The sequence below is a fragment of the Desmodus rotundus genome, chromosome 5 (assembly GCF_022682495.2).
Source record: "Desmodus rotundus isolate HL8 chromosome 5, HLdesRot8A.1, whole genome shotgun sequence".
Lineage (NCBI taxonomy): Eukaryota > Metazoa > Chordata > Mammalia > Chiroptera > Phyllostomidae > Desmodus > Desmodus rotundus.
The window spans coordinates 2,368,440-2,393,605 of record NC_071391.1 but is presented as its reverse complement, the minus strand read 5'-3'; the positions used below and the strand labels follow the sequence as shown (position 1 = coordinate 2,393,605).

Genomic DNA, 25,166 nt, shown 5'->3' with positions numbered 1-25,166 from the left:
CAGTCTCCACCTGGGCCTCCGGGCAGGGTGCTGGGACACGCCTTGGACAGACAGACGTGGCGGGGGACACTGTGGCCCGAGTCCAAGCTCTGGCTTCGAGCCCAGCCCCATGGGAAGAACTGTGTGAGCCTCAGCTTCCTCGTCTACACAGTGGGGGTATCAGCAGGACCGACCTCCCGGTGCTGCAGGAGCGTGAAACGAGAGAGCCACGTGCTGTGACCTGCCCCGTGCCCGCACGCCCCCCGCACCCCGTCCGGGCCCATGACGTTGACTCACAGCAGACGCTTGTTCTGGGCGACTGGCTGTGAATCCTGACGCTTGGGTAGGTGGCTCCCCCTGCTCTTGGCACCCCCTGGACAGTCCCCACTGCCCCTCCCAGGTGCCATCACCCAGGCCGCATTCATCCGAGGGTCCCTTCCAGCTCTGGCCCTCTTGGCAGGTGACCCACCAGTGACCTCCAAGATGTCGGCCACGAAGGACCCAGATCTGCCTGTTCTCCCTTCCCATCTTCACAGTCCTCACTACCCCCACCAGTGGCCCCGCGATCCTCCAGCCCAGGTCCTCCTTGGCTCTATCATCTCTAGTCTCAGCCCCTCCCAGAGCCCTTCAAGTTCAGGGTCCATAGGCCCAAGTGCCCCTTACTGGAAACCCCACTGAAGCCGCTCCCATCTGACCGTCCTGCCTTCCTTTGCTGCTGAACTTCTCGATGTGCTGTTTCTGCCTCCTCTCCCTGTGTCTACAGCCAACCTGCCAGGAAATTCCACGTCCGCCTCAGAGTGCGCTGTGGCTGGGAGCATCCAGTCCCACAGCCTCGAGGAGGGGAGCACCCAGTGCACGGATGCTACCACCGAGGCCCCTACAGGGCCAGGGCCACACCTCTTGCTGTGTGCTTGGGAAGGGGCAGCCCTTTGAGGTGCAGCCCCGCCTCTCCTGAGCCAGCTCGGGTGATGCCACAGCCCTGGGAGATGTCCCCCCACCCCAAGGCCCTGCCTCTGGCAAATGCTCCGTGTGGACGCCTCCTTTCCTACGCACACCAGCCTGGAGGGCAGGTCTGCTGCCTCCCCCAGCTAGGAAGCTTCCCCAACCCTCCCACCTGCCCGCCCACTGCGGTACATCCCTGGGCCCCCTTTACTTCATCCTTACTCCAGGTCATACGGTGGAGAAGTTCACAGTGTGGACTTTGAAGCAGCCGCCTGCCTGGGGCCTTGCCTGGCTCTGCCTCCCCCTTGCTGTGTGCCTGTGAGCTAGTGAGCCCCCCGACACCGTGCCTCAGTCTCCTCGTGCAGAAAAAGGAGCCAACTGAGCGTGGAGTCAGTACGAGCCCGTGAAATCCTGAAAAGGGCGCCTGGCAAGCAGGACGTGCTCAGGAAGGCCGGCAGCTCCCGTGGTCACAGTCACCGCCAGGGCACTGTGGTCTGCCAGCAGCACCTGTGTGCAGCAGCGAAGGTGCCGGTGGGTCTGAGCTCCGTCTCCACGCCCGGGGCTGGCCCCCTACCCCGCGCTCCTCCTGCTTCCGCCAGGCTGAGTGCAGAGATGGGCGTTTACTACCAAAGACACCCGCCGATCTGCCCCCAGGCCGGGTCAGCGGTTTAGATAAACACAGAGTGACTTGCGACCCAGCAAGCCCACCCCCAGGCACACACACCCAGAAACAACCGAACGCAGGACCCGGACAAATGTCAGCGGACAATGCTTCCAGCGCAGGACTCGCATTCGCCAAAAGCCAGAGACGGCCCAAATGTCCCTCCCCCGAAGGATGGACAGGCACAGCGTGGTTTATCCCTGCTGTGAGCACTGGTCAGCCACAGGAGGGGCGGAGCTCTCCCACAGGCTGTGGCATGGATGCACCTTGAAGCAGGATGCTGGGGGAAGGAGGCTGGTGACAGGGTTCCCGGGACGTGAGATGTCCAGACCTGGAGGACCCGGGAAGCGGACTTTCTCTCGGGGGTGGTGGGAAGGCCCTGGAAGTAGACAGAGCGGGTGGAGGCACAGCCTCGTGAATATGCTAAACGCGCTGGACCACACATGTTACAGTGGTAAGTTTTACGGTGCGTGTGCTTTGCCACGATGGAAAAGCTACCCACAACAAACGTGTACACGTGCACACATGTGCACTCACGTGACAGTCTCTGACAGGCACATGTAAAGGAATAAGCACCCGTGACGATGGGCCCTGTGGTGGCCCCTGTCATTGGCGGTGCCCCTGACTGGTCCTCCAGCTGCTCTGCACTCCCGGGCACACCTGGGCAGACTCGACCTGCCCCAACCGTGACGAAGGAACATGAATGTGGAAACTGGTCAGCGGGCGCACAGGGGGCAGAGTTCACTCCCTACAACTTCCTGAGCGGAGGGGCGCCGATGCCCTGATAAACTCAAGATTCGAGTGGGCATCGGAAGAAAATTCCGGAACTTGACGTGGAAGGGCTGGCTGCCGCTGGTTCTCTCTGACACAAGCCAGACAAGCTCCTCCACGCCCAGGCCCTGACGGCGCGGTGCGGGTGGGAGAGGGGCGCCTCTCCGCACGGAGGGTTCCAGCATGCGCTCTCAGGGCCTCTCGGTGCCCTCCCTGGGCGGGGCCTGCGAACATGGCTCACCCCCGATTGTAAGTCATGAACGGGGCGCCTACCCGGGGCCACACTCTGTTCTTCTGGGTGCTGGGGCACAAGGGGACTTGGGCTCCAGGACGGGAGATTCTCAGCCAACGTGTGGCGAGGAGGGAAGCACCCTGTAGTGGGGGCCTGTGGCTTGGGGAGGTTCACACTGTTTAGGAAGGCAGTGAGGGAAGGGTCTGGAAAAGGTGAGCAGAGACCTGACGTCGGGAGCCAGTGTGAGCCAGGTGGAGGGCAGGACGTGCAGAGGGCTGGAGGCAGAGGCCCGCCTGGGTCAGCCTGCAGCCAGGGCCCTGGTCCTGCAGGCGACGGCCGGGACTGGACTCTACGGAAAGGCTCCGATGGGAAAGTGTCCCCGGAGCTGAGTGCAGCACAGACTTCAGAGGCAGGAGAGGGAGAGGAACCCGGGACGCAGCCCAGACAGGGACCTGACGCAATGGTGACTTCTCCTCCTACGAGGGGCGTGAGCCCGGGGACGGGAGGGCGGCGCGCTTGGAGCCTGGTGCTGGGGCCACGCCGGAGCTCTGCGCCCCCGTGTCTGCTTGTTTGGCCTCTCTGTGCCTCACCTGAGAAAGGTGGGATGGCAGAGCCCGCCGCACGGAGTCCTGAAGCGGCTGAGGTGAGTCCGCACACGCAGCGCACTTCTTAGCAACACGTGGTTCCGACATGGTCAGGCCCGCGCTGAAAACACAGCAGGCTGGTGTGGGGAAGGGCGTCCCGGCCAACGGCCTTGCTCGGGAGAGGTCCAGATGCTGTGTCCTGGCACTGCCCTGCCTGGGCCCAGAGAGCACCTCCAGGTGCCAGAAGCCTGCACCAAGAGGTGGCCATGGGTGGCGGCTGTTTCCTGGCTAGGTCATGGGCAGGTCATGACCCCCCCACTTCCTTCTCTCTCACCGAATGCACCTCCCTCTCCTGGCCTGTGCTGGGAGCTGGGGAGGCCGGCTCAGGGGGCTCACGTCAGACCTCACTGTGGAGGGCCCCAAGGGGGAGAGGGTCCCGGGCAGTGAGGCCCTGCGTCGGGCGAGAGGGGCAACCGCGCCTGGCTGGGAAGGCTCTCCATTCCTCCCACGAGCTAATAGCGAGAGCGACAATGACAGAACGCTCCCTCTTGCACTACTACTTAGCCCGACTTTTTCTACCTGCTGTAGGTACAGACTCACTCAACCCTCACGAAACTCTGAGAGATAGCAGCTCTCGTCATTCCCACTCTGCTGGCAAGGAAATCAAGGTACAGAGGGGTTGTGTAGCTCACCCAAGGCCACACGGCATGTATGTGGGGCAGCTGGACTGGACTCAGGTGGGCTGCCACCTGGGACTGTGTTTTAAGCTCTGCTCTCAGCTCTAACCAGCTTCTCAAGAGCAGTGGCCGAATCTGGTCTCTGCCTCCACCTCTGTTCTCTAGCAAGGTCCCAGCCTGGCAATGGGCAGGCGACGGAAGTCCCTGCTAAAACACCCGAGGTGGCTTGCCTCCAGGGACAGAGGGAGGCCCTACCACTCAACTCGGCATTTGAGGCCCTCCCCGACCCAGAGGCCCCAGACTCTTCATCCCGCCTGGACTCCTGGTGTTTTCCACGCACTCCTGCCTCGGAGCCCTTATCTAGGCTGTGCCTGTGCCTGTGGTACCTTCCATCATTTACAAAGTGCCTGTCATGCGCTTGGCTCTGGCTGGTCCCTTATCTCTTGGAGCTTTCAGGAAAAGCAGCGGCAGAGACAGGCACTGTGAGTGGGTGTCCTGAGGAACTGTTGAGCAGGCATCCCTGCAGAGGGGCCACTGAGCAGAGATCTGAGGGTGAGTTGGAGTTACTCCAGGGGAGGAGGAAGGGGAGAGAGAGAGGGAGAGAGAGAAGTGTGGGCAAGTCCCAGGGCGTGGGGGGAGGTGTGGCACATTCAGGGGACCAGAGAGAGAGGGCCAGGGTCAAGGCCCATCTGTCTCCTCCCAGGCCAGGTACATAGGCTACTTGCCCCACCTGTCCGGTCCAAACCTCCCTCCGTGCCCCAGACCTGAGTCCCAACAGAGGTTTATGAGCCTCTGTTCATGTCTGTGGTCCACAGACCCACCCACAGAGGGCTGGGCACAGAAGAGGGGCACCGGATGCTTGTTCAGTGAAACCGAAGGTTCCAGGTGAGGGGGAGTGGAAAATTGGCTGGTGGCTGTTTGGTCTCTTGGTACCAAAGCAAGGCGAGCATTCTCAGAACCGTGCAGCACCAGACAGCACCGTGGTCTTCCACACCCCCGCCCCGCCCTGCTCACTGCAAATGTACTTATCGCTGGTACACGCACACCCTCATTACCAGGACTGACAAACTCCATCAATTCAAAGCGCCTACAGGGCATTTAGCACAGGCCTTCCTTCAGTTCATTTGCCAACCTAACCGCTTGTATCGTGAAACTCCCCACAGAAGGGCACTGCAGACAGAGACAAATCAATGCTAACGAGAGCCTGCTGAGTGCACTGGGAGGAAGGGAGGGAGGGAGGCAGGTGGAGAGGACCCAGGAGGGCTCCTTCCAGGGGAGCCAAGAGCCACACCAGAGACCTCTGAGTAGAAGCTTCCAATGTGGGGCTCTCTGTTCACCATGCCTCCTGCAGACCTCACCCTGTGTAGACTGGGGCTGGTCTACAATTCTTTCGGGGTAAAGAAGACAATTAAGAAGAAGACAATTAAAAGACTACATCTCAATGAGTCAGGACTTACCCGGGGCATCAGTCAGACCCAAACTTTGGAGGAAGCCTAGATTTGGATCTCCCTGTAGAGCCCTGGGAAGCTACCCAATCTCTGCTTCATCACGTGAAAGATGGGCATGAAACACATACTACCCAGGCCTGCCCATCACACATGTTCTGGGGCCCCTGTTGTGAGTCAGGCACAGGGGCCAGATCAGCAGACTCTGCAGCACGTTGGGGGCAGGCATTCTTGTGAGGGAGACAAATGGTAAGTCAACACATGAGCCGATGCTGATGGGGAAGGAGGTACTCAGCCAGAGTGTCAGAGCGAAGGTGCCGAAGGAGGTCGCTCTGAGAAAGTGACATGAGTGGAGGCCACCATGATAAGGTAAAGGTGGGCTTAGAACACAAGACCCCTTCACAGAAGAGATTTCTCCACCAAGCCCACAAACACACACGCTGAATAATAAGCTGCTGTGCCCAGGAAGGCCGAAGACACAGGACACAGGGATGGAAGGTGAGGGCAACGAGAGAGGGGAAGTGCTGAACTCTCCTTCTCTGGGGGTGGGGGTGTTGGGGGAGGCTCCCTCTCCCAGGTCTCAGGCTCAGCACCCTGGAGAGGTCCCAGAGAGGGGAGGAAGTCAGCACCACGCAGACCCCAGTTGAGAGTCAGCACCACGGACAGCTCTAACACAGAGCCATATTTAGCACCATGGACAGGAGTGCAGACTCCAAAAGAGATCGACACTGGGGAGAGGTCCAGAATTCCGGAGAGAGTCAGCACCAGGCAGATTCCTGGAGAGATTCAGTACCACGGAGAGCTCCAACTCCGAGCAGGGTTCAGCACCACGGATAGGGTGTGGGGTTTTTCTTAGCACCCTGGAGAGGGCCAGCCACGCACAGCCCCCCCTTACATTGCCCCCTGCCACTGAGCAGCCACACAAGGTTGCATCTCCTTAAACTGACCTTCCAGGCCCTCCTCGGACCAGCCCAGTCACCCCAGCTCCCCAACATCTGACCACTCCCCAAATCCACCCGGAACCTTCCCGACCCATTAAGCTTTCCTAGAGCTCCCCCTCCTCAGTTCTGCCTAGAGAAACCCAACTTGTTCTAGTCCTTGAAGTGTGGTGCCAACACTATCTCCTCATGACGCCCCTTCTCTGGTTTATCTTGGGGCTGTGCCCAGGCCCTGCTCTGTGCCCCCCTCCCAGACTGCGTGCTCCCCGAGGAGGTGTGTCTGGTTCACGCACACACCAGCCCTGCACACGGCGAGCACCGCACGGTGCTTCAGACAGGAATGAGTGACGTTGCAAACACGACTTGTACAACTGCTACCAATGGCTGAGACCCCCCTGGTGCGTGCGCCTCCACACTGTTATCTACAGTTTAAGAAACTGAGGCCAAGAGATGAGGGCTTTTCCCAAGTTCACACAGTTAAGAAGCGGCAGAGCCTGGGCTCAACCCCAGATCACACTGCACAGCCTGTGCCCTTGACCGAGGCCCCCCCCCATCTCTCTCCAAGCTGGTGCCCTGCCATCTGCCAGTCCCACGGAGCAGCCGTGAGCACAGCAGCCACGGTCCCCTGAAGTGATTCGGACTTTTTTTTAGCCTGAAATTGAAATCACTGATGCTTCAAATTAGAACCCCAAAATGAACGAGCCAAGATTTCAGATCTGCAATCGCTCAGCCGCCTGTCTCCACCTTCTCAGCAGGATTCTGAGCCGCTCTTCAGCCTGGACCACCTGTTCCCAGTCGCTGTGGAGGACGAAGTGAGCCATTCCCTGGGCTCATGAGGGGCTCCGGCTACGTGCAGGTGAGGGGTCCAGCCTCCCGGCTGCCAGGGGAGGCTCCCCCAGGGCAGCGGCCCCTTTACAGGCCGAATGCTGCGAGCCTGGGAGGGCCAAGGCCGTAGCAACGTCACTTTGCCCTGAGCACCAGCAGTATCTGGAGGCAAACCACCGAAGCAGCTGAGCTCATTTGTGCTGACTTTTATTTGCTACTAAAGGAATGTTTGTCAACCATCACCGACAGTTTGGCTGGAAGCTTTGACCTCAGCAAAGGCCAGGCAGGGGGACAGAGAGGCAGGTGGAGATGGCCGCAGCCCCTGCACCTGTGCTGATGTGGGGGCAGGCAGCCCAGGGGCGGAGGAGCTGGAGTGGGAAGCCACAGAGCTTCGGGACACAAACAGTCCACACGTGGAGGGGCCCGGGAGAGCCACTGGGTCCTGCCGTCCTCGTTGCAGAACCAGCAACACTGGACAGCTGAAGTATCGGCATGACTCGAGGTTGAGAACCTGCCATTGTCCTGACCTCCAGCTAGCCTCCGCTGGGTTTGGTCTTTACCTTAGTTGTTGAGTACAATACCCACTTAAAACGATGCAGAGAAAATATTAAGAATCTCCGGGGGGGGAGGAGTGGGTAGAGTTCCTAGATTGGCCACATGGGCTGCCGCCAGCAAGACATGTGACAAAGCCTCTCATGATGTCCTGAAAGGCAAGACAGAGAAACGCGAGCTATGTGCTGTGTCCGAGCAGGTGGCCTGAAAGGAAGCTGGCGCCAGGAAACCACGGAAGGCTCGGCCTCAGCCCTGGGCTTTGTCACTAGAGGGCAAAATGGGAATCATGAACAGAAATTCCAAGATTACTTCAAAGCCAGAGGCGTGCCAAAAAAAATGTCGAGCAAAGGCAGGGAGTGCCCTTGCAGCAGAGACGCGAGCCAGGCCCAGAGGCATGGCTGCCAGGACACCGGGTGCGCGGTTCCTGCTTCAGTGGATCACCCCTCCGCGAGGGGCAGCGGGAAGCACGTACTCTGTTGGCTGGAAGCGCCCCGGTGTCTGCCGGGCACGGGGCGGGAGGGCTCTGGCACAGCTCCATGCATGAAATGACAGCAGTAACAATCGCCGTCATCATCATAACTTATTGTGACCTCGCTATTATTTGTTTAGCGAATCATCATTGGTTTCTTCTCCTGACTCAGGCATCACGAATGACAATGAAGGACAAGATGACGATGGGGGACAATACTGATGGAATGGTGACTCCATGCCCCTCACTGCCGTCTCTCCACCTTCTCTGAAGACCAGGGCTGACGGCAGCCCACGTGCTAGCTCCCAGAGCTTGGGCACCTTACTGTTCTTCTCGAGTGACTTAATTCTCATAGCCACCCAGTTTGCTGGTGGGGACACTGAGACCGGGACGCACACACTGATGCAGAACACTCATCAGGTGATCAGAAATGACCTGGAGCCGCTCTCCTCCGTACCAATTTCATTGTGAAGCTGGGGGAGGTGGACCGATCCCCACCAGCTGGAGACAGCTGCTCCCCGCCCCAGCTGGGTGGAGAGTAAGGGTCGAAGGGAATGCGCACCGGAGGCCGCGTAAAGTTTTTCAAGACCAGTTCTCCAGCAGCAGCCTGAGAAACGCTTCTTAACTTACTCAAACGCGTGGGCTCCGGGGGAAGCAACAGGGCATCCCCCGGACGGACGCCCTGGCCTCGGTGCAAACCAAGACCATAAAACAGTTCAGGGCCATTTCTGGTGCAAGCACTTAAAAGGAGGAGAAAGTAATCAGCGAACTCGAGCATCGCTTTGCAAGGATGAAGGATAGTGCGGCCTGCGTTAATTGCGAGGGAAAACCCACTCAGGGAAATTACACAAAAACCACGCCGGCCACTTCAGGGCTCAGAAACAATCACAAAGACCGCAGGAGCCTCCGACGCAGCAGCAGGTGGGGCCGCCGAGGCCCCAGGACATTAACGAACGCCCAGAGAGCCTGCGGAAGGCAAACAGTGACGCCCCGGCCCCGGAGGCTGGGACCCCGCTCACCCACAGGAGGCAGCTTTCTTCAGAGGAATAATTTTCTGCTTATGTTATTAACGCCTGTCAGAAAAATGAACACTGTCATTCGAGACGATCCGAGGCACACAGAGAAGTCTGAAAGGAGAGAAAATGATCCCACATGATCTCCTCACTTAGGGGCTGACACTTCCGCCCCTGTTTCGTTTTCGGCGCCGACTTCAGGGGGAGCCTACAACTCAGATGGCACTGTGCAGGGTGTCCCTTCCACCTGGGGCGAGGGAGCCACTGCCTGCAGGTGTGGGGGCTCCTCGCAGGCGCCACGTGAGAGGCTTTCTTACCAAGCCACAGCAGGGGCTCAGTGTCCCCTCCCCACCTCCCTGTTGCCCCACCCCCTTGGTTTTGGTGACGCTGTGAGCTCTGCCCGTCCCATCCACCCGATCACTCTCCAGGAAGGGTCCCTAGAGGTGACGTCCCGTGTCCAGCTTCACGGTTGCTGTCACACGCTGTCGCATGGATTTCTAGAAAGTTTACGGCAGTTTGTTCTTCCCTGTAGCGACACACGAGAGCTGTCACCAGCGACGGCACAGTAATAATTTTTTTAAAAAGCATTTGCTAATTTGACAATAAACACTGGCCCCTTGTCATTTGTTTGCATTCTTACGCTGTGCGCACTTCCACACCCAGCACATCACAGCCCCTCTCGGGCGTCTGGGAGCCGTGGTGCCTCGGATCAGACAGCCAGGGGCACATCCCAGCTTCCCCGCCCGTCTGCAGCCCACCTGCGGCCACAACCAGCCCGTCTCTGCCTCCTCGTCTACACGCCGGGGATGGGAGCAGGTGCTAGGGGGCAGGATGTCCTGAGGGTCGGGTGGGACAGGGCGGTGCCTGGCCCGTCCGCCTCGATTCCCCGATTCCTGTTGCTAAGGACACGAGCTGGCCTTGCCCTGACTTGCTATTTGCCCTTTGGATGGTCATGTTAAGTTGTATTCTGAGCAGTTCGCGAGAAGAAGAATGCTTCATTTTACGAAAGTAATGCAAGAAACAGAACTTCATTTCCAAAGGGGGCGCCTGTGGAAAGAAGGCCGTCCTACTCTGAAGACAAGCAGGCAGATGCAGCGCCTGCTTCAGCTCTCCAGTCAGAAGGCCAGACGCCGCGGTCCAAACACCACCAGGGTCAGGCCAGCCCGCCCTCGGGCCTGTCTGTCGGAGCCCCTGGGGGTGTCACGAGGCGTTCTAAAAGCACCAACACCCAAACTCCTGCCTCACGATCCTGTGTCACAGGTGTGGGCTGGCCACCGGGCCCCATGGTTCTGAGAGGCGGGCAGGACTCTGATGCCCAGCTGGGCTTCCCTGGAGGAGGCTGATGGGCCACCCATCAGTGAGTCCCCGAAAGGCATCAAGATGACATTCCCACCCCGTCCCCTTAGGGATTTGAAGCAAGCCTGCCATCCTGGAGCCGTGCGTTCTGCTTAGGACTCGCCATGAGTGACCTTGCCTGCCCCGGCTCATGGGATAAGGAGACCTAACCAAGGGAATCATGCAGAAGGAGCAGGAATCTCGAAGCGAGCTCCTCTCACTAAACCAGTCTGGACCAGCCTTCCTTGTAATGAGAAGGGACGTGGGCCTTCGCCACGCCTTGCCGTGGTGCCCCATCCTTCCACCTGACCGGCAAGCACAGAAAAATGCGCCCTGACGCGGCTGCCTGCTTCTCCCCCACTGCGCCATCGCTGTCCCCTGGCCCGTCTCTCTGCCCGTCCCCACCGGGGGCCCTCTGCTCCCAGTGCCCTGCCCACCCCCAGAGCTCTGTGGGGACGCTGCAGCGCCATCAGCCCGGTGGGGGGTTCTGGCGCACCGCGTGCATCTGAAACACAGCGGGCACTCACCGCCTGTGGGGCCCCCCGCATTCAAACGACCCTCTCGGGGGCCCCACTCCTTCCCCACCTCTGAGATCGTGACGACCTGCCTCTCCCAGAACTCCTGCTCTGAAGAGAGCCTTGTACAAGGAGCTGCACTCAAAGCTTTTGCTTCTTGGCGGCGGGTGGGGAGGGGGTGGGCGACAGAGAAACGACGCCAACAGCCAAGAGCGAACTGCAGCCGAGCCCCGGGGCGGGAGAGATGGGTGCGCTGGAGGGTCAGCACCCAGGCCAAGCACACAGAGCAAGGCCCTCTGCGCAGGCGCAAGGCCGGCCAGGGGACGACGCCTGGCCTTCTGACAAAGTCCAAGAAGGAGAGTGACGTTCTGTCGCTGCTGAAGACTTTGAAGAGCAAACAGTCACTTCAAACGTGGCCCTGTGGCCCCCAAGTTCAAACTCCAGCCTGCGCTTTTAAAGAGAAAGCACCCATCTGACCCACTTTGAGTTCCTTTCCAAGAGCAGAGAGAAGGGGAGGCGTGCCAGGGGCCATGTGGCCGAGGGGACGAGGACAGCTGGCCCGCCCTTGGGGCAGTTTTCACACAGAACCCTGCACGTCACCAGGGGCTCAGAAACCCCATGGATCCAGGGGGTGGCGTCTTGCCAAACCAAGCACTCACCTGAGACACAGGGATCCATTGCAAATAATCCCCGCAAGGTGAAGCTTTTCACTGAAAACATAAAGAATTGTCTGTTGGAAGGAAAATGCAGCTATAAGGCTACAAGCGATTTTAATATTCCAGAGGCAGAGTCTGGTAGCTAGGGAAACCACTCCGTGAAGACTCAGGCTTTTTAATCCAACACCTGAAGGAGAATTTCTGCACCACCCCTGCCCCCTGGGTGGTCTTGGACGTGAACCGGGAGGCGCTGGGCTCCAAGGGTCCAGCCCCCGTCCCCGTGGCCTGAGGCCACGGAGGGCCTGCTCCCCCTTCACGTCACTTGTGACGTTATAACCAACAGAGCCTTCGTGCATCTTGAGGTCGGCGTTCCTAGAACCCTGGAGTTCGCAGGTTCCCCAGGATGTAGAGCCTGTTCCAAGATGGCCCGTAGATTTGTATAGCAGAGGGGAAAACAATGTCACAGAGGTGCTTTGGCAGAAGTGTAGAAACTCTCAGTGCCCCTAATTGCCACGGGGGGCTTCTGTGCGACCAGGAGCATGCCTTCTCCGCCCGGCCCAGGCACGCTGCGGCCACATCGGCCAACCCCGGGCAGCTCTGCCTCCCCTTGCCGCTGCCTTTGTTTTACGGACTAGTTTAGAAGCAAACATTCCGAGGGGCCCACAACAGGGGGGCTGCTGAAATCCGCGGTCTCCATCAGTGATTAAAACCAACCGCAGCTCCGTGAACACACTGGAGCCCCCGCACCCCGCTCTCTCTCTCACACACGCACACACGGAGGGCACTTACATCACAGCCGCGTCCCACAGAAGATGATTCAACCCAGTGTCTCTGCATTTGCAGGAGGTCACAAGCCGAGTGAACCCGTGAGACCGTCGCTGCGACACACGTCTTGAAGGTGGAATGGACAGAGTCCGGGTGAGCGGTGACGGGCCCGTCACCCTTCAGCACATGACACACGACCCGCACAGGACACCTGGGATAAGGGGAAGCACCTTCTCCAGGGCGCCCGGTTCTTCCAGGGGTGTCTTTCCCCCTGGGTCCCCATCACTCTAAGAAACACGAAGGGGATGAGCAAAATCACATCTCGCAAAGCGCCCTCAGAAGCGGAGGTGTGACTGAGGGCGATGGCTTCAAGTGACCGTCTCGGCAGGGTCTCCTCCTTCACAGAATGAACAGTGGGTGGCCAACCCCACGGCGGGACCAGCAGGCGGCCGGCCGGATGCCACGCATCCATTGCTTCCACCTGCACGAGGATTCACAATGCAGATGAGACAGGGCTCAAGGTTAGCCTAGAGAGATGCTTCTCCAAGAAACGTGAACTCCAGTGAGGGCTACAGGCACTTAGCCAACCGCCTAAAAATAATTTTTCCAGGGGCAGCATATTCTCTCATTTGCAACATTCCTAAAGAGGAGCACACCCCGTCCGTTTGCACAAACAAGATCGAAAGTGAAGTCTGCACAAGGGCACGGAGCTCCGACATGTTGGCGACGAGGGCGCCCGGCACGCCCAGCGCGGCCACTCCTGGTGAGGTGCTCGCGTCTCACAGGTTCTTTCCGTGAGGGGAAGGCTCCTCCTCTCCCTGCCAGCAACAGCCGGTTTCCCCAGCACCCGAGTTTTAAGTGCCCGTTTGTCCATCCACCTCCTGCCCACGCTCCTTGGTCTTTGGAAGCGGCTTGCAAGTCAACATGGCCACCAACATCAAACCGTGTGTGAGCCAGAGCGGCGGGGCTGCCCTTGCCACCTGCCCCTGTGGCCCCGGAACAGGCGATGGCCCCCCTTGGTGTCTGTTCACACTGAAACCGCCCGTGGAGTCATGCGTGGCCCCGACATCCCGGTGACCACATTTCTCTCCTGTCAACTTCACGACCAATGGCCAAGTTCCACAGACGTTTCCACCGCCCAGAGAGTTCTAGGCAAGGCCTCAAAGACAAGCCAAACACACATGTCTGCAGCCACCGGAATCCACCAGTGGGCGCATGTAGCCAAGCACAAGTCCATGCCAGGATCCACGAACACCCCCTGTTTGGGCCCAACGGCCACGCTGTCCCGACCACGGATGCCGACCGGCGGAGAGTCGGCGCTCTCCCCAAGCAGAAAGGTACAAACACCGGTGACCCTACCTCAATCAAGAAGTCCCCAGTCCTCAGTCCGGCTTGCCACGCGACCCCGCCTTCGTCCACGGACTCCAGGTACTGCAGGGCCGGGAACGCCGGCGTGGGCGTGAACTCCTCGATGGGGGTGTCCGCTGGGGAGGCAAGGACACTCTTTACAAGCCTGGGAGACGTTTCCCAGGCGGCAGCCCCGGCCCCCACAGGACCCTGACCGAAGGACCCGCGGGTGGCCCGTCGGAAGTGGGCGGCCCAGGCCCACTCTCACCGGGCAGGGCTTGCCGCTCGGAGTCACAGGGCAGCACCCACTCAAGCCGTGACGCCCCCCGAATTCTGAGACCAAGTCACACCTCCCGGCCTCTCCGCTACACACACGGACACGCGCGTCCCACAGTCCGTGCCTGTGTGTGCGCGCCTGTCATTTTCTTTAAAAGCATCAGTGACTAAACATTTTCAGTTCTAAAAATGGAAAAGTTCCCCCCGTAGCCACATGGAGCTCCAGAGGCACCATGCAAAACCACACGCCAGGTCTCCAGGTCTACACAGGCCGCAGCTAGGGGACCCCAACTCGGGGCTCGGCCAGAACGTGACGCTGACCCCGTGGGGGCTGCCACTGTGGGGGCTGCTTATGACCTGTCTCGGCGATCACTCTGCGGCCAACGTCCCGGGGGGCTGGGTGCCCCCCAGCCTGGGCTTTGGGGCCCCACACGGCGGCCGAGGAAAACTCTGGCCTGAGAGACGGACTTTCCTGGGCTGCCAGGAGCGGCCGGGGGTGCAGGCGGGAGGATGGAGACGGCCCCTGCAGGGGGAGGGAGAGGACTCACATAGACAGTCATGGACACACACACAGGGACGGCCACTGCTTCTTTCTCTCTCTGGATGGTCGGCTGTCAGGGCAGCCTCGGCCTTGGCAGCTGGGGATCCCCACGGGGGGGAAGGAGTCCCCCCTCAGCACAGGTGTGAGTCCCCCCCACCAGCACAGAGGCTCAGAGAGGAAACTTCCCCCATGGCTTTCTCACACACGCGGTGGACAGACGCCTCCTCTCGCGGGGAGGCGATGCCATTTTGTCTCCTTTCAGGAGGGGAGCCCCCAAGTCACCACTGTGGAGTGCCCCCCCGGGCCCCCCACTCCAGGCCACGTGACATGTGAGCTGCCGGCTCTGGCCACGGAGGAAAGGACCATCTTGCCATGCTTCCTTTGCAAAGTCACCTTAGGGGCAGGCACACAGCTGCCTGCCGCACTTGGAGCCAAAGCCCACTCCCGGCCCGGGGCGGGCTCTGGGTCCCGGAACTCGGGACCAGGTGCTTCTGGGCACCTGAGGCCGGGAGCTCTGGAGGCAGCCACGAGCGGGCTGGACCAAGCCAGAAAACACAGAGCCGACCCATGATTTTAAATAAGGGTGGGGGGAGGGAAGGAGAGAGCTCGCCTAGAGCAACACTCTGCACAGAGGACTAACCACATTCCTAAAGGAGGCCCCGGTGTTTTCTGAGTGAGGCGGCACGGTGAAGAACACGGTTGTCTAGCAACCAAGTGCCCCCAGGAAAAAGGCTTCTTTCGGAGCTGGGGAACGTCTTTCATGCACACACACACACACACACACACACACACACACAGAACATGTGAATGCAGCCGGGAGGCTGGGAGCAGCGGCTCTTACCTTTCGCCCCGCGCAGGACGAACCCAAAGCCTTCATTGTCCTTCTTCTGCAGGACCACCGTCTTCTCCTCGATGATGCAGTCACTGTAGACAGAATTCCGGGGATAGCGACCGTTATTGTGACCCGTCATCATCACAGCCGCTGCTCCTCCGCCGGGGACGCTCATCATCATAGCCAATTAATCACCCAGCTCGCCGGGTCCAGGCAGCATGGAGGGAGCTAGGCAGCGCAGGGCGCAGGAGGAGCGAGGCGGCTGGGGGGCAGGCGAACGGGATAGGCGGGCACGGCTCGACGGGGCTGGGAGGGGGGGCCGGGCAGAGGCAGAGCGGGAGCCAGCGGGAGGAAGGAGTCACGCATGGTGGGGAGGCCTCGAGCGAGGGCTGAGCGGTGGCCCCGGGTGCTGGAAAGCAGGGACGGAAAGCAGCCGGGAGGAGTGAGCGTCGCCGCGCAGAGGAGCCCAGGCCGGATGCGCCTTCCAGGGAGCAAATGGAATCAGCCGGACCAGAAATGAGGCAGCAGTTTTGGTTTTTTTTCCCCTTCTTCTTCAAGGGGTTTTTTTAAAAATCAAATTCTATTTGCTCCCTGCGTGAGCCAGCGCCGGGAGACGCAGCGACCCCTCCCTCTCTGTCCACGGGTACGCGGTGCCCCCACAATCAGCCGCGTCACCCCGCGCGCGGAAACCGCAGGCGGGCGGAGCGGCAGCCGGGCTCTGCTCAGTGCAGCGGCGCGTGGGGGCTTCTTGTGGGGGGCAGCTTGCTCCTCCTTTGGTGGATGCTGAGTTTGGGGCCGGGAGAAGGAGCCTTGGGGTCCCCTTTGACAGGCAAGCTAAAGCCACAGGGCCTGTCTCTTGGCACAGGGTTTTTTTTTTTTTAAAGGAGAGAATTGCAAAGGTCCAACTTTGATTCGGCTGCCAAAGCCTCCTGTCATCTACAGGAAGGGCGCTTTGCCCCGTCGCCTACCCTGGAGGCAGTGGGGTGCAGGGCAGGAGTGGGCTGCCTGGAGGGGTGGCTGCAAGACCAGGGCCCTCCCCGGCATCGGGAGCTGCTTCCCTCTAGGGACCTGCTGTCCCTCCGCCCCCTGGAGTAAGTCAGGGGCAGGGCTGCTGTGGAGGGGACGGGCACGGGCAGAGGCCTCCTCCAGGGTCCTCAGGGGCAGGTGTGGGAGGACTGGGTGCAGGAGGAAAGGCTGCAGTGAGCCCGGAAGGGCCCGGGGCCCCTGTCCTGGAGGGGGCGGCTGGGGTGCAGAGAGCGGCATGCTGACAGGCTTTGAGCTTCAGGAAGCTGAAGGTCAGCCTTGGCCAGCACTCCCTTTGCTGCCTGCAGGAAGCACGCGGCCCCAGTACGCAGTTGCCCAGGGGAGCAGCACAGCCACGTCGGACAGGTGGCCCCCGGAAGAGGAGAGGCAGGTGATGGGCTGCAGCTGAGAGCTTCCCCTTACACAGGGGAGTCAGGGGAGCTCCACAGAGGTTGGGGGCACGGCTGGAGGGCACAGATGTGCCCTGACCCCTCCCGGGCACCGGCCAGGGGAGTCCCGTCTCCCAGGGAAGGGCCCGCAGAGCGGGGACTTGCACCTTGACGCCTGGTGGACCATGCAATCCCGGACGACCAGCCCAGGGAGGCCTCAAAACTCAGGAGTGGGGTTCAGTCTGAAGCATGGTCAGCAGCCCAGAGCTGAGGAGCCTGTGGGCAGGGTCCTGTGGCCGTCCTGCCTCACGCTGAGTAAGGGACGGGCTCTCTAAACTTCAGTTTTCCCTCACACTACAAGGTGGCGAGAACAGACCACAGGCTTCCTGGGATTCTCGTGAGGTCAGGTGGGTCGATACCCGCTGCAGTGCGGTGGACTGGGTGAGCCCTGGAGAGCCGTTCCTGTAACCACCACCAGGAACCGCGGCGGCCTGGTGGTGAGCCAGACCCGGAACCATGGAAGTCGGGGGACTGGGGTGGGCAGGGGCTCAGGGGTGAGCGGACCCTCCCCCCAGCCCCACCACCTTTCTCTCTCCATGGCCTTGCCAACTGGAATACAGAGTGAACTGCCTCCCACGTCCACCCCCGGCCTCATGGCTCACTCTGTGCTGGGCAGGTGCAAACCCCACACCGGTCCTGCCCCTCCTCAGGGGAAGGGTCTCCAAGGACCCTGGCCGCTGAAGCCACGGCTGTCTGCTCCTAGACTCCCTGCAGGAGTGGCCACCAGCAGGCAGCCCTGGCACCCGGGACACAGGAGGCTGCACAGAGGGTCCTGGGCCCGTTCTCCCTGCAGACACGCCCCCAACACCTGCCTCTATCCAGCACTCAGGTGAACTTATCCGGGGCTCCAGGCGCACAGCCAACTCCGCCCACAAGACCAGATGCTGCCCGGCCCCACCACGGGCTTCGTGTGCCCGCAGACCACCCGCACATCTCCCACCAGCTGTCCACCCCTCCCCCACCGTTGCAGGGACTCATCAGGGCAGTGCAGCTGGGTGCTGGCTGGTGCCCTCCCTCCAGAGCGTGTGGGGGCGGGGCCTTCTGTCTTGGTGGGCACGGCCTCCGATCAAAGCCAGCTCTGCTCAGACCCCAAGGTCACCCTGACCTTTGGGACCTCAAGGTCCAGCTCTGCAAAATGGGAATAAAAACATGGCTTGTACCTTGGGAGGAGTCAGTGAATGAACCTGTCCGAGCCCAGGCAGCACCCTGGGTAGGGTGGCTGTCAGGGTGCGCCGCCCTCCTGGGCTGACGACTCCTGGGCCCCGCCTGGTCCTACCTGCCAAAGGTGCTCTGACGCATGCGGCCCCTGCCACTGAGCTGCAGTGGCCACGGCCTGCTTGCCGAGCAAACGCCAGCGCCCCAGCCTGCTGTGAAGGACTGCCCCTCACTTTGCTTCCCTGAGGACCCCAGGATCTGAACAGCCCCCAGGCCCTGCGCATCAGGACCCGCCTCCCTCCACCAGAACTGGGCTGAACCCCGACTCAGCCGTCGCCCAGCTTCGCTCCCCAGAGCCTCGGGCTCCCCACAACCTGTTTCCATGTCATCGTACAGCACGTCACTACTCCTGCCACGTGGGGCTTGGAGGGGCAAGCCAGACAAGACCCCCCGGACACCCCCGGGACAGCAGGCTCCCCAACACAGGAGAGCTGCCCTTGTCGGCCCCCCACACGCCCCATCATGATGAATCCCCCAGGGGACGTGGGGCCCCGGACAGCAGAACCTGAGGGTCACCCGACGCCCTCAGCACCCAGCAGAAGGCCACGCACCCCACTGTGTGTGGGACGGGGCGAAAAGTGCAGGGACACAAGCAGGAGTCCACGGGGGCGGGGGCACAGCCATCAGGGAGGTGGCTGGAGGATGGGAGGGCCTGGCGGGCGCAGGGTCGGGACAACGGACCCGTAGCCACTCTGCGGAGTGCTGATGGCCTACAGCTGCCTGGGCCCCGGGAGCCCGAGACGAAGGGGAAGGCCGTCCCAGGCTGGGAACGAAGCCTCTGTAGCGAGCGATTTATGAAAAGCGACAGGAAACGCAAATGGAAGCGTCGGTCCCTTCAAACAGGAGCTCACGTCTAGTTTTGTCCACACGGCGTGACCCTGCAGCCCCCGTACCCCATCAGACTGAGAGCCCTGTGCTCTGGCCCCCAGGGAGAACCGTCCTGCAGCGGAGGGGCTCTCAGCTGCTCTTGCCGTGGGTTTATGAACCTGGAAACTGTCTCAGGTTGGCCACGGCCACATCATGGGCTGTGGCGGCACCGAGGCGGGCTTCTGCGTGCTGCCACCGGGGCCATGATGGAGCCCCGGGAACCAGGGGCCCCTGAACTTCGCCCTGGCCAAGCTGGCCCCACACCGGCAGGCCCACTGTCCAAAGGGAGCCCAAACGCACGCCGCTCGACTCCCGTGGGCTCGGCCTCGGCTGCTGCACGGTCCCCATGCCACTGACCTGGGCAAATGCTCTGAAGTCAAGGCCACCCGGCCCCTGGGGGCGGGGCTTAGTGAACCAAACAGCTCACCCCAACGTGGTCACGCCGCACCTCACTCTGCACCTTCGCCTTGCTGCCTGGGACCTCAGACCCTGGGACCCTGGGACCCTGGCCCCTGACCCCCAGCCCGGCCTTCCTGCTGAGTCTCCTCTGACTGCAGCTCTAAAATGCCCTGAACTCAGCCTCATAACTCACCCAACTGCTCGCACCCTGGGCCTCTGTGATGCCCACGGACTCATGAGCCATAGTCCCTCCACCTGCCTCGCACCCCTGCCCCCCAACACCCGCCGACTCGCAGGCCCTCCACCCCAAACCGACCCAACGAGGGGCGACACCACACATTCTCCCCTCCGGGGTCCCCTTGAGTACCGCCCGCACCCCTGCGAGGGCGCTTGTCCCCTGCTAACCCAGGAACTACGGGCTGCCCGGGGCAAGCATCACACCTCCCCTCTGGGACTCGCCCTAGGGACACAGCGGCTGGTCTTTATGGGACGCTACCTGTGCTTGTTGAATAGAAAATGTGATCCAGCCACGCTCTCCTCAAATCTGTGCTCTGAACGAGACAGGGGCACTTTGGTGTGCCCACGGGGTGCCCTCCTTTGGGGGCTTCCCATAGCAGGGGCTGTGGGAGGCAAAGCAGGAGTCAGGGTGGGCGTCCGGCCCCACTGAGTACAGTCGTGTGGGCCGCACACGGCACGACCGGAGGACACACCGCGGCCGTCACAGAACCGTGTAGATGCTGACGGGGATGCTGGCACAAGTGGAAGTCCTGGGCCCTGAGGCGGCAGGCACCTTCTCCTCGTTCGTGCAAAGATGGAGTGCAGGGCACCGGCTGCCGCAGAGAATGTGAGGCGCCCGCATCGGCACACGTACCAGCGTGCGGGCCTCAGGCCGCTGGGGAGCGCAGGTGGGATCCACGCAGAGCCCACGGCACCAGGAGTCACGAGTCCACACCGAAACTCCCCCGAGGCTGCGAGGCAGAGACCGTTCAAGGTTCCCGTGTCTCTCCCACCCAACTGCCCCACTGCACGCCACAGCAGCATCTCCTGAACGCCCTGGAGCAACATAGGAGCGTCCCCTCCCCACTAGCCCGCCTCGCGAGACCACGGGAGGCCAGGCCACAGGTGGTTTTTAGCTGTGGGTTTGCACGATGGCCCTGCAGGGAGGGCCAGTGCCACTCGGGTCTAGGCGGTGGCAGGCGCCAGTGATGGCAGCTGGTGTTCAGGGTTCGTCAGTCACCGAACGGGCTGTCTGGGCAGCAGGGCCAGCCCTGGAGGAGGCATGGACATGGGGCTGCAGGAGGCCCTGCCTCGGTGGCCACAGTGCCTGAGCACTCGGGTTCGGAAGTGGTCGGGAAAGGCTGACGGCTCCACTGCCAGGTGAGGGCGTGAATCAGAGCAGTCATTCCTTACTAAGCCCTACTGAGTGTCAGGTGACGGACTGGCCGCCCAGCACACGGAGAGAGGGGGCCGGGTCCCGTCGGGCCGTTGTGGAGACCCAGGGGTAGCGGGCTGAGTCACTGGTGGTCCCTGAGACATTGGCTGAGTCCTGATACCCCCGTACCTGTGAGTGGACCGTGTTTGGAAATAGGGGCTTTGCAGATGTGATCAGTTAAGAATCAAGGCGAGATCCACCTGGATTCCCCGAGAGCCCGAAGACCAACAACAGGTCCTTGGAAGAGAAGCAGAGGGTGGCCTGAGGTGCAGAGGGCGGCACAGTGGGAAGAAGGCGCGTCAAGACTGAGGAGGACGCTGGAGTCATGCAGCCGCAAGCTGAGGTGCACCAAGCACGGCTGGCAGTCACCAGATGCCGAGGGGGCGAGGAAAGACCCTCCCCCAGGGCCTGTGGAAGGCGCAGAGCCCTGTGACACCTTGACCTCAGATGTCTGGTGCCCAGAGCTGGAAGAAAATCCATTTATGTTGTTTGAAGACCCCCAGTCTGCAGTAATCAGTTACCGTACGGTGCTGTGAGCCCTGGCTGGTGTGGCTTGAGTGCCAGCCTGTGAACCAAAGGGTTGCTGGTTCGATTCCCAGTCAGGGCACATGCCTGGGTTGTAGGCCAGGTCCCCAGTAGGGGGCGCACAAGAGGCACCCCCACACTGATGTTCCTCTCCCTCTCTTCCTGTTGCCCTTCCCCTCTGTCTAAATATAAATCACTTAAAAAGAAAAAAGAAAACAATACAATGCTGTAAGAACTAGAAGGGCCCGGAGGACTTCCTGGAGGAGGGAGACTGATGCATAAGTGGGAGTGAGCAGGTGGGGAGGCTGGGCGGGGAAGAGGGAGAGAACACTGCAGACAGAGGTGGACCCACGTGGATAAAGGTTCTGAGGCATGATGGAGAGGCAGGAGGGCCGGTCACCCTGGGGCCCTGGGTGCCTGCACACCCAGGGGGAGGTGCAGGGCGGCAAGAGGCTGGAGTGCAGCTTCTGCCAGGCCCGGGACCGCTGTGCTTTCTCTGTATGGCTCACAAAGGCCAAAGGAGAGACAAGCAACTGTCCCGCGTCTGTGCCCCCGGCCCTTCTCTGCCAGGCCTGACCCAAGGCTGACTTGCGAGAACTGGGCCCCACAGCCCTGCTTCCATCCAGACCACCGCACGTGGAGGTGTGCCGCTGTGAGGCGCCCGCTCTCCCAGGCCTTCGTGGCGAACCTGCAGGGGGTTGGGAGGGCCGGTTCCCAGGCGGGAGTCGGTGTCAGGCAGGGCTCAGGCTCAGGGAAGACGCCCAGGGACGCGGCGCCTGGGCTCAGACGCGCCAACCCCTTCGGGCTTGGGGGGCTGCAGGGCTGCATCAGGGGACCCACCACCGTGTCTGCGATTGGAAAATAGAATCCACGGGCTCCAAACCCGAACAGCAAATCCCGACACGATCGGTAAGCGCTCACACATCTGAACTCTAGCGTGGGGTCAGCGTCGTCACTCACTGACTTTTGTCTGGGTGAGTACATCCTTGCAAGTGGGGTTTTCCCCTTCTGCGAGAATTCCTGGGTTAGGGTCAGGGATTAGGGGTCAGGGGTCAGGGGTCAGGGTCAGGGTTAGCCTAACCCTACAGGGGAGCCAGAGCCATGAGTTACAGGTAAACAGGTGCAAAGGCAGAATTCCCACAATCACCTTAGAATAGTTTATGGCAAAAAGAAAGGTGCCTTGAGTGTGAGCTCTGGGCCTGTTGAGTACGGCTGCTTGGATGTGGAGCTCAGGGGCAGGGCCAGCGGACTTGGGGGCGCTGTGCCTCGGGAGACACAGGAGGACCCCCATCAGGGAGAGGGGGGCATTTATGCCCTAGAAAGCTCCTTCCTGGAGCAGTTGTGGGGGCCCCGCCTTCTCCAGCGCAGGGAGAGTGATGCCGGGAGAAGCCCCGTCTCAGTCACTCGCCGTACAGACACATCTTGGTGACAGCCCGCTTGAGGCAGGAACTGGGACACTGTTAGAGAGAGGGAGCTCCGGGGATGGGGACGGCTGTGGCTGTCCTAGAAATTTCCCGGCTCTGCCAATCAGGACATTGCAGCTCAGCAGAGAGCCGGTCAGCTCCTCCGAGGGGGTGCCGGGGACCTCCACAGGTGGCCCCACTGGGCAGGCAGCCCTGTCACCACAGCAGCGCTGGCCACTCAGTGGAACAGAGGGCGGCTCCACGGGTGGCGCGGACGGGGCCAGCCCTGTCCTTGTGAAGGCCTGGCAGCTGGGAGCAAGCAGGAGGGGTTCCCCAAGTCATCTGTCATCCGCTGCTGCCGAGAGGGCACCTCTCAGCTCTTGGCTGCACATGCCGCCGCTCCCCGCTTCCCAGTCAGCCGAGTGCTTGGTGCTGCCTTCCCGCCCTCTGCCCCAGTTCCCAGGGGAAGTGAAGCCCTTGCCGGGGGCCATCCCTGGGCTCTGAGAGCTGGCTACCCACGGGTCACAGGGCGGGTGGGGGAGCTGATGAACGCCCGCAATTCATTCACAAGTGACGCCGTGCCTGGCTCCCGGGCGTCCACCTCACCCTGTGAGCAGGGGAGCAGCATCATTTCATGTCGAGTTGGCGAGGACGCTGGGCCCGGTCCCCACGGAGCCACATGCCCCCGGTCTTCCGGGAGCCGTTTCTCACGCCGGCAGTTATGACGATGTCTTACCCAGTGTTCTCACGCCCGGCTTCCTTCCCATCGCTAACACGGCTGGCGATACAAGGCTTTCCTAATAGAAGTCGTAATGTGCAAAGACTTGATGGAAATTAAATTGTCTCATTATTTTGTAATAAATCACCCAAAAGTGTTTCCTAAACACCACCAGGCATGTTACCTGCCAAGAACGGCGGGCAGAGAAGACGAAGATGCAGCTCAAGTGTGTTTGGGACTATGGCAGGGCGATCGGGGCGCCCTGCAGAGACCCATGGAACTCGGTCTGGCGGGGAGAGGGCTGCCCTGGAGGCTGAAGGGGGCCCTGCCCCCCAAACAGCTCTGTGACCTGGGCATCCACCTCCTCACCCTGAAAACGTCAGACTTTTATAATAAACATTGTATTACTTTAAATATAAAATACATCCCATGTATCATTCTGCTCAGAACACACCCACAGCTTCCCATCAGTATGGGATGGAAATCCACATTCCCCACCCTGGCGAAGCCCCCGTGTGACCCGCCCCGGCCCCATCTCCTCCTGGGTCTCCTCTTCCTCCCGCGGGCTGGCCTCTCCCTGCCTCAGTGCCTTTGCTCTGCCTCTGCTCTCCCTGGAATGTCACTCTGGGATGTCGGGAGCCACGCCGCCATCACTGTGCAGGTCCCCACAGTCACTGCCACCGAGAGGCCTTCCTTCCTGCCCAGACACGCCTCCCTGACCCCCGGCTCTCAGCCCTCACCTCCGCTTTATTTTTCTCGTCAGGTACTAGGTTTGCACTTGGGACTTGCTCGTTCGAGTCCTGTCTGACTCTCCTGGGAACAGGCGAGTGCTCCCCGGGCCGTGCTGGGTCTGCCCACCGCCTGTCAGAGGGCGGAGGTCACCTTCTGAGTCCTGACCCTGCCCGAGCTGGCGGTGGGACCGGGACAGGCCGCTCACCCACTGCGAGCCGTGGCTCCCTGACTGCAAAAGCGACGACCTGAGCGCTCCAGCAGGTGCTGCGCTGGCGCCTACTGACCCAAAGCACGAAAGCCAAGCCGGACTCCGTGGACGGTCTGTGATGCAGCTGGTGTGACCCGATGCCCTGGGCTGCCTGGGACAGAGGGGTTTCCCGGGACACGGTCTGGGACAAACCGGGATGAGCAGAGGGCCCTCCCTTCCCGCCTCCTGCAAAGGGAGCCCCGTGCCCCCAGCCCTGTGTAAGCCACCCTTCCACACAGCCTCCCTCCACAGCTGGTGGGGCACGTTCATGGACAGTCCTGCAGCTGGGGGGGAGAGGCTTTGTCCGGGGTCACACGGCTCAGCCACCTTATAAACCTTGGCCTTTGACCCTGAACTGAATGTTCTTTAAAACAGAAAAACAAAAGGTGGGGGGGCGGGAGGACAGGAGAACCACAGGGAGTCAGGAAGCACAGGCTGTGACTGTTCTTCCCTTGGAGATTAAAGTGAGGGGCCTCGGAACCCATGCCAGAGACCACGCTGAGCAGGCCTGGGGACAGGCCACAGGGCTTGCCTCGACGGGCCAGTGCCCCAGGCCCCCTGAGGAGGTGGACATCACCTACAGCTCTCAAACAGGGTCGTCCCGTCCTTGGGAAGCAGGGCTGTCACGTGGAGCCAAGCTCTGGAGCGGAGGCTGGGCCCCTGCTGGGTAAGGGTTGGAGGGCTCACCCTGAACCCGCCCCACCCCCAGGCTCACTGGCCCAGCCGGCCCTGCCCCTGCTCCCGTCTGCCCCGAGACCCCCAGCTTCCCCCCACGGAACATCTTGGTTCCGTTCCAAGTGC

The 25,166-nt window shown here is 61.3% G+C and overlaps 1 protein-coding gene across 6 annotated transcripts in view; it reads right to left on the bottom strand.

Annotated features, from left to right (window-relative positions):
• SHANK2 (SH3 and multiple ankyrin repeat domains 2) overlaps positions 1 to 25,166 on the bottom strand; it is a 314,515-nt gene that overhangs the window by 100,331 nt on the left and 189,018 nt on the right. For all 6 annotated transcript variants that reach the window (XM_053923687.2, XM_053923683.2, XM_053923685.2 and 3 more), the window contains 2 exons: positions 15,365 to 15,447; positions 13,719 to 13,843 (listed from right to left, as the gene is read on the bottom strand). In XM_053923687.2, the coding sequence (XP_053779662.1) occupies positions 13,719 to 13,843; positions 15,365 to 15,447 (208 nt within the window). The remainder of the gene's footprint in view (positions 1 to 13,718; positions 13,844 to 15,364; positions 15,448 to 25,166) is intronic.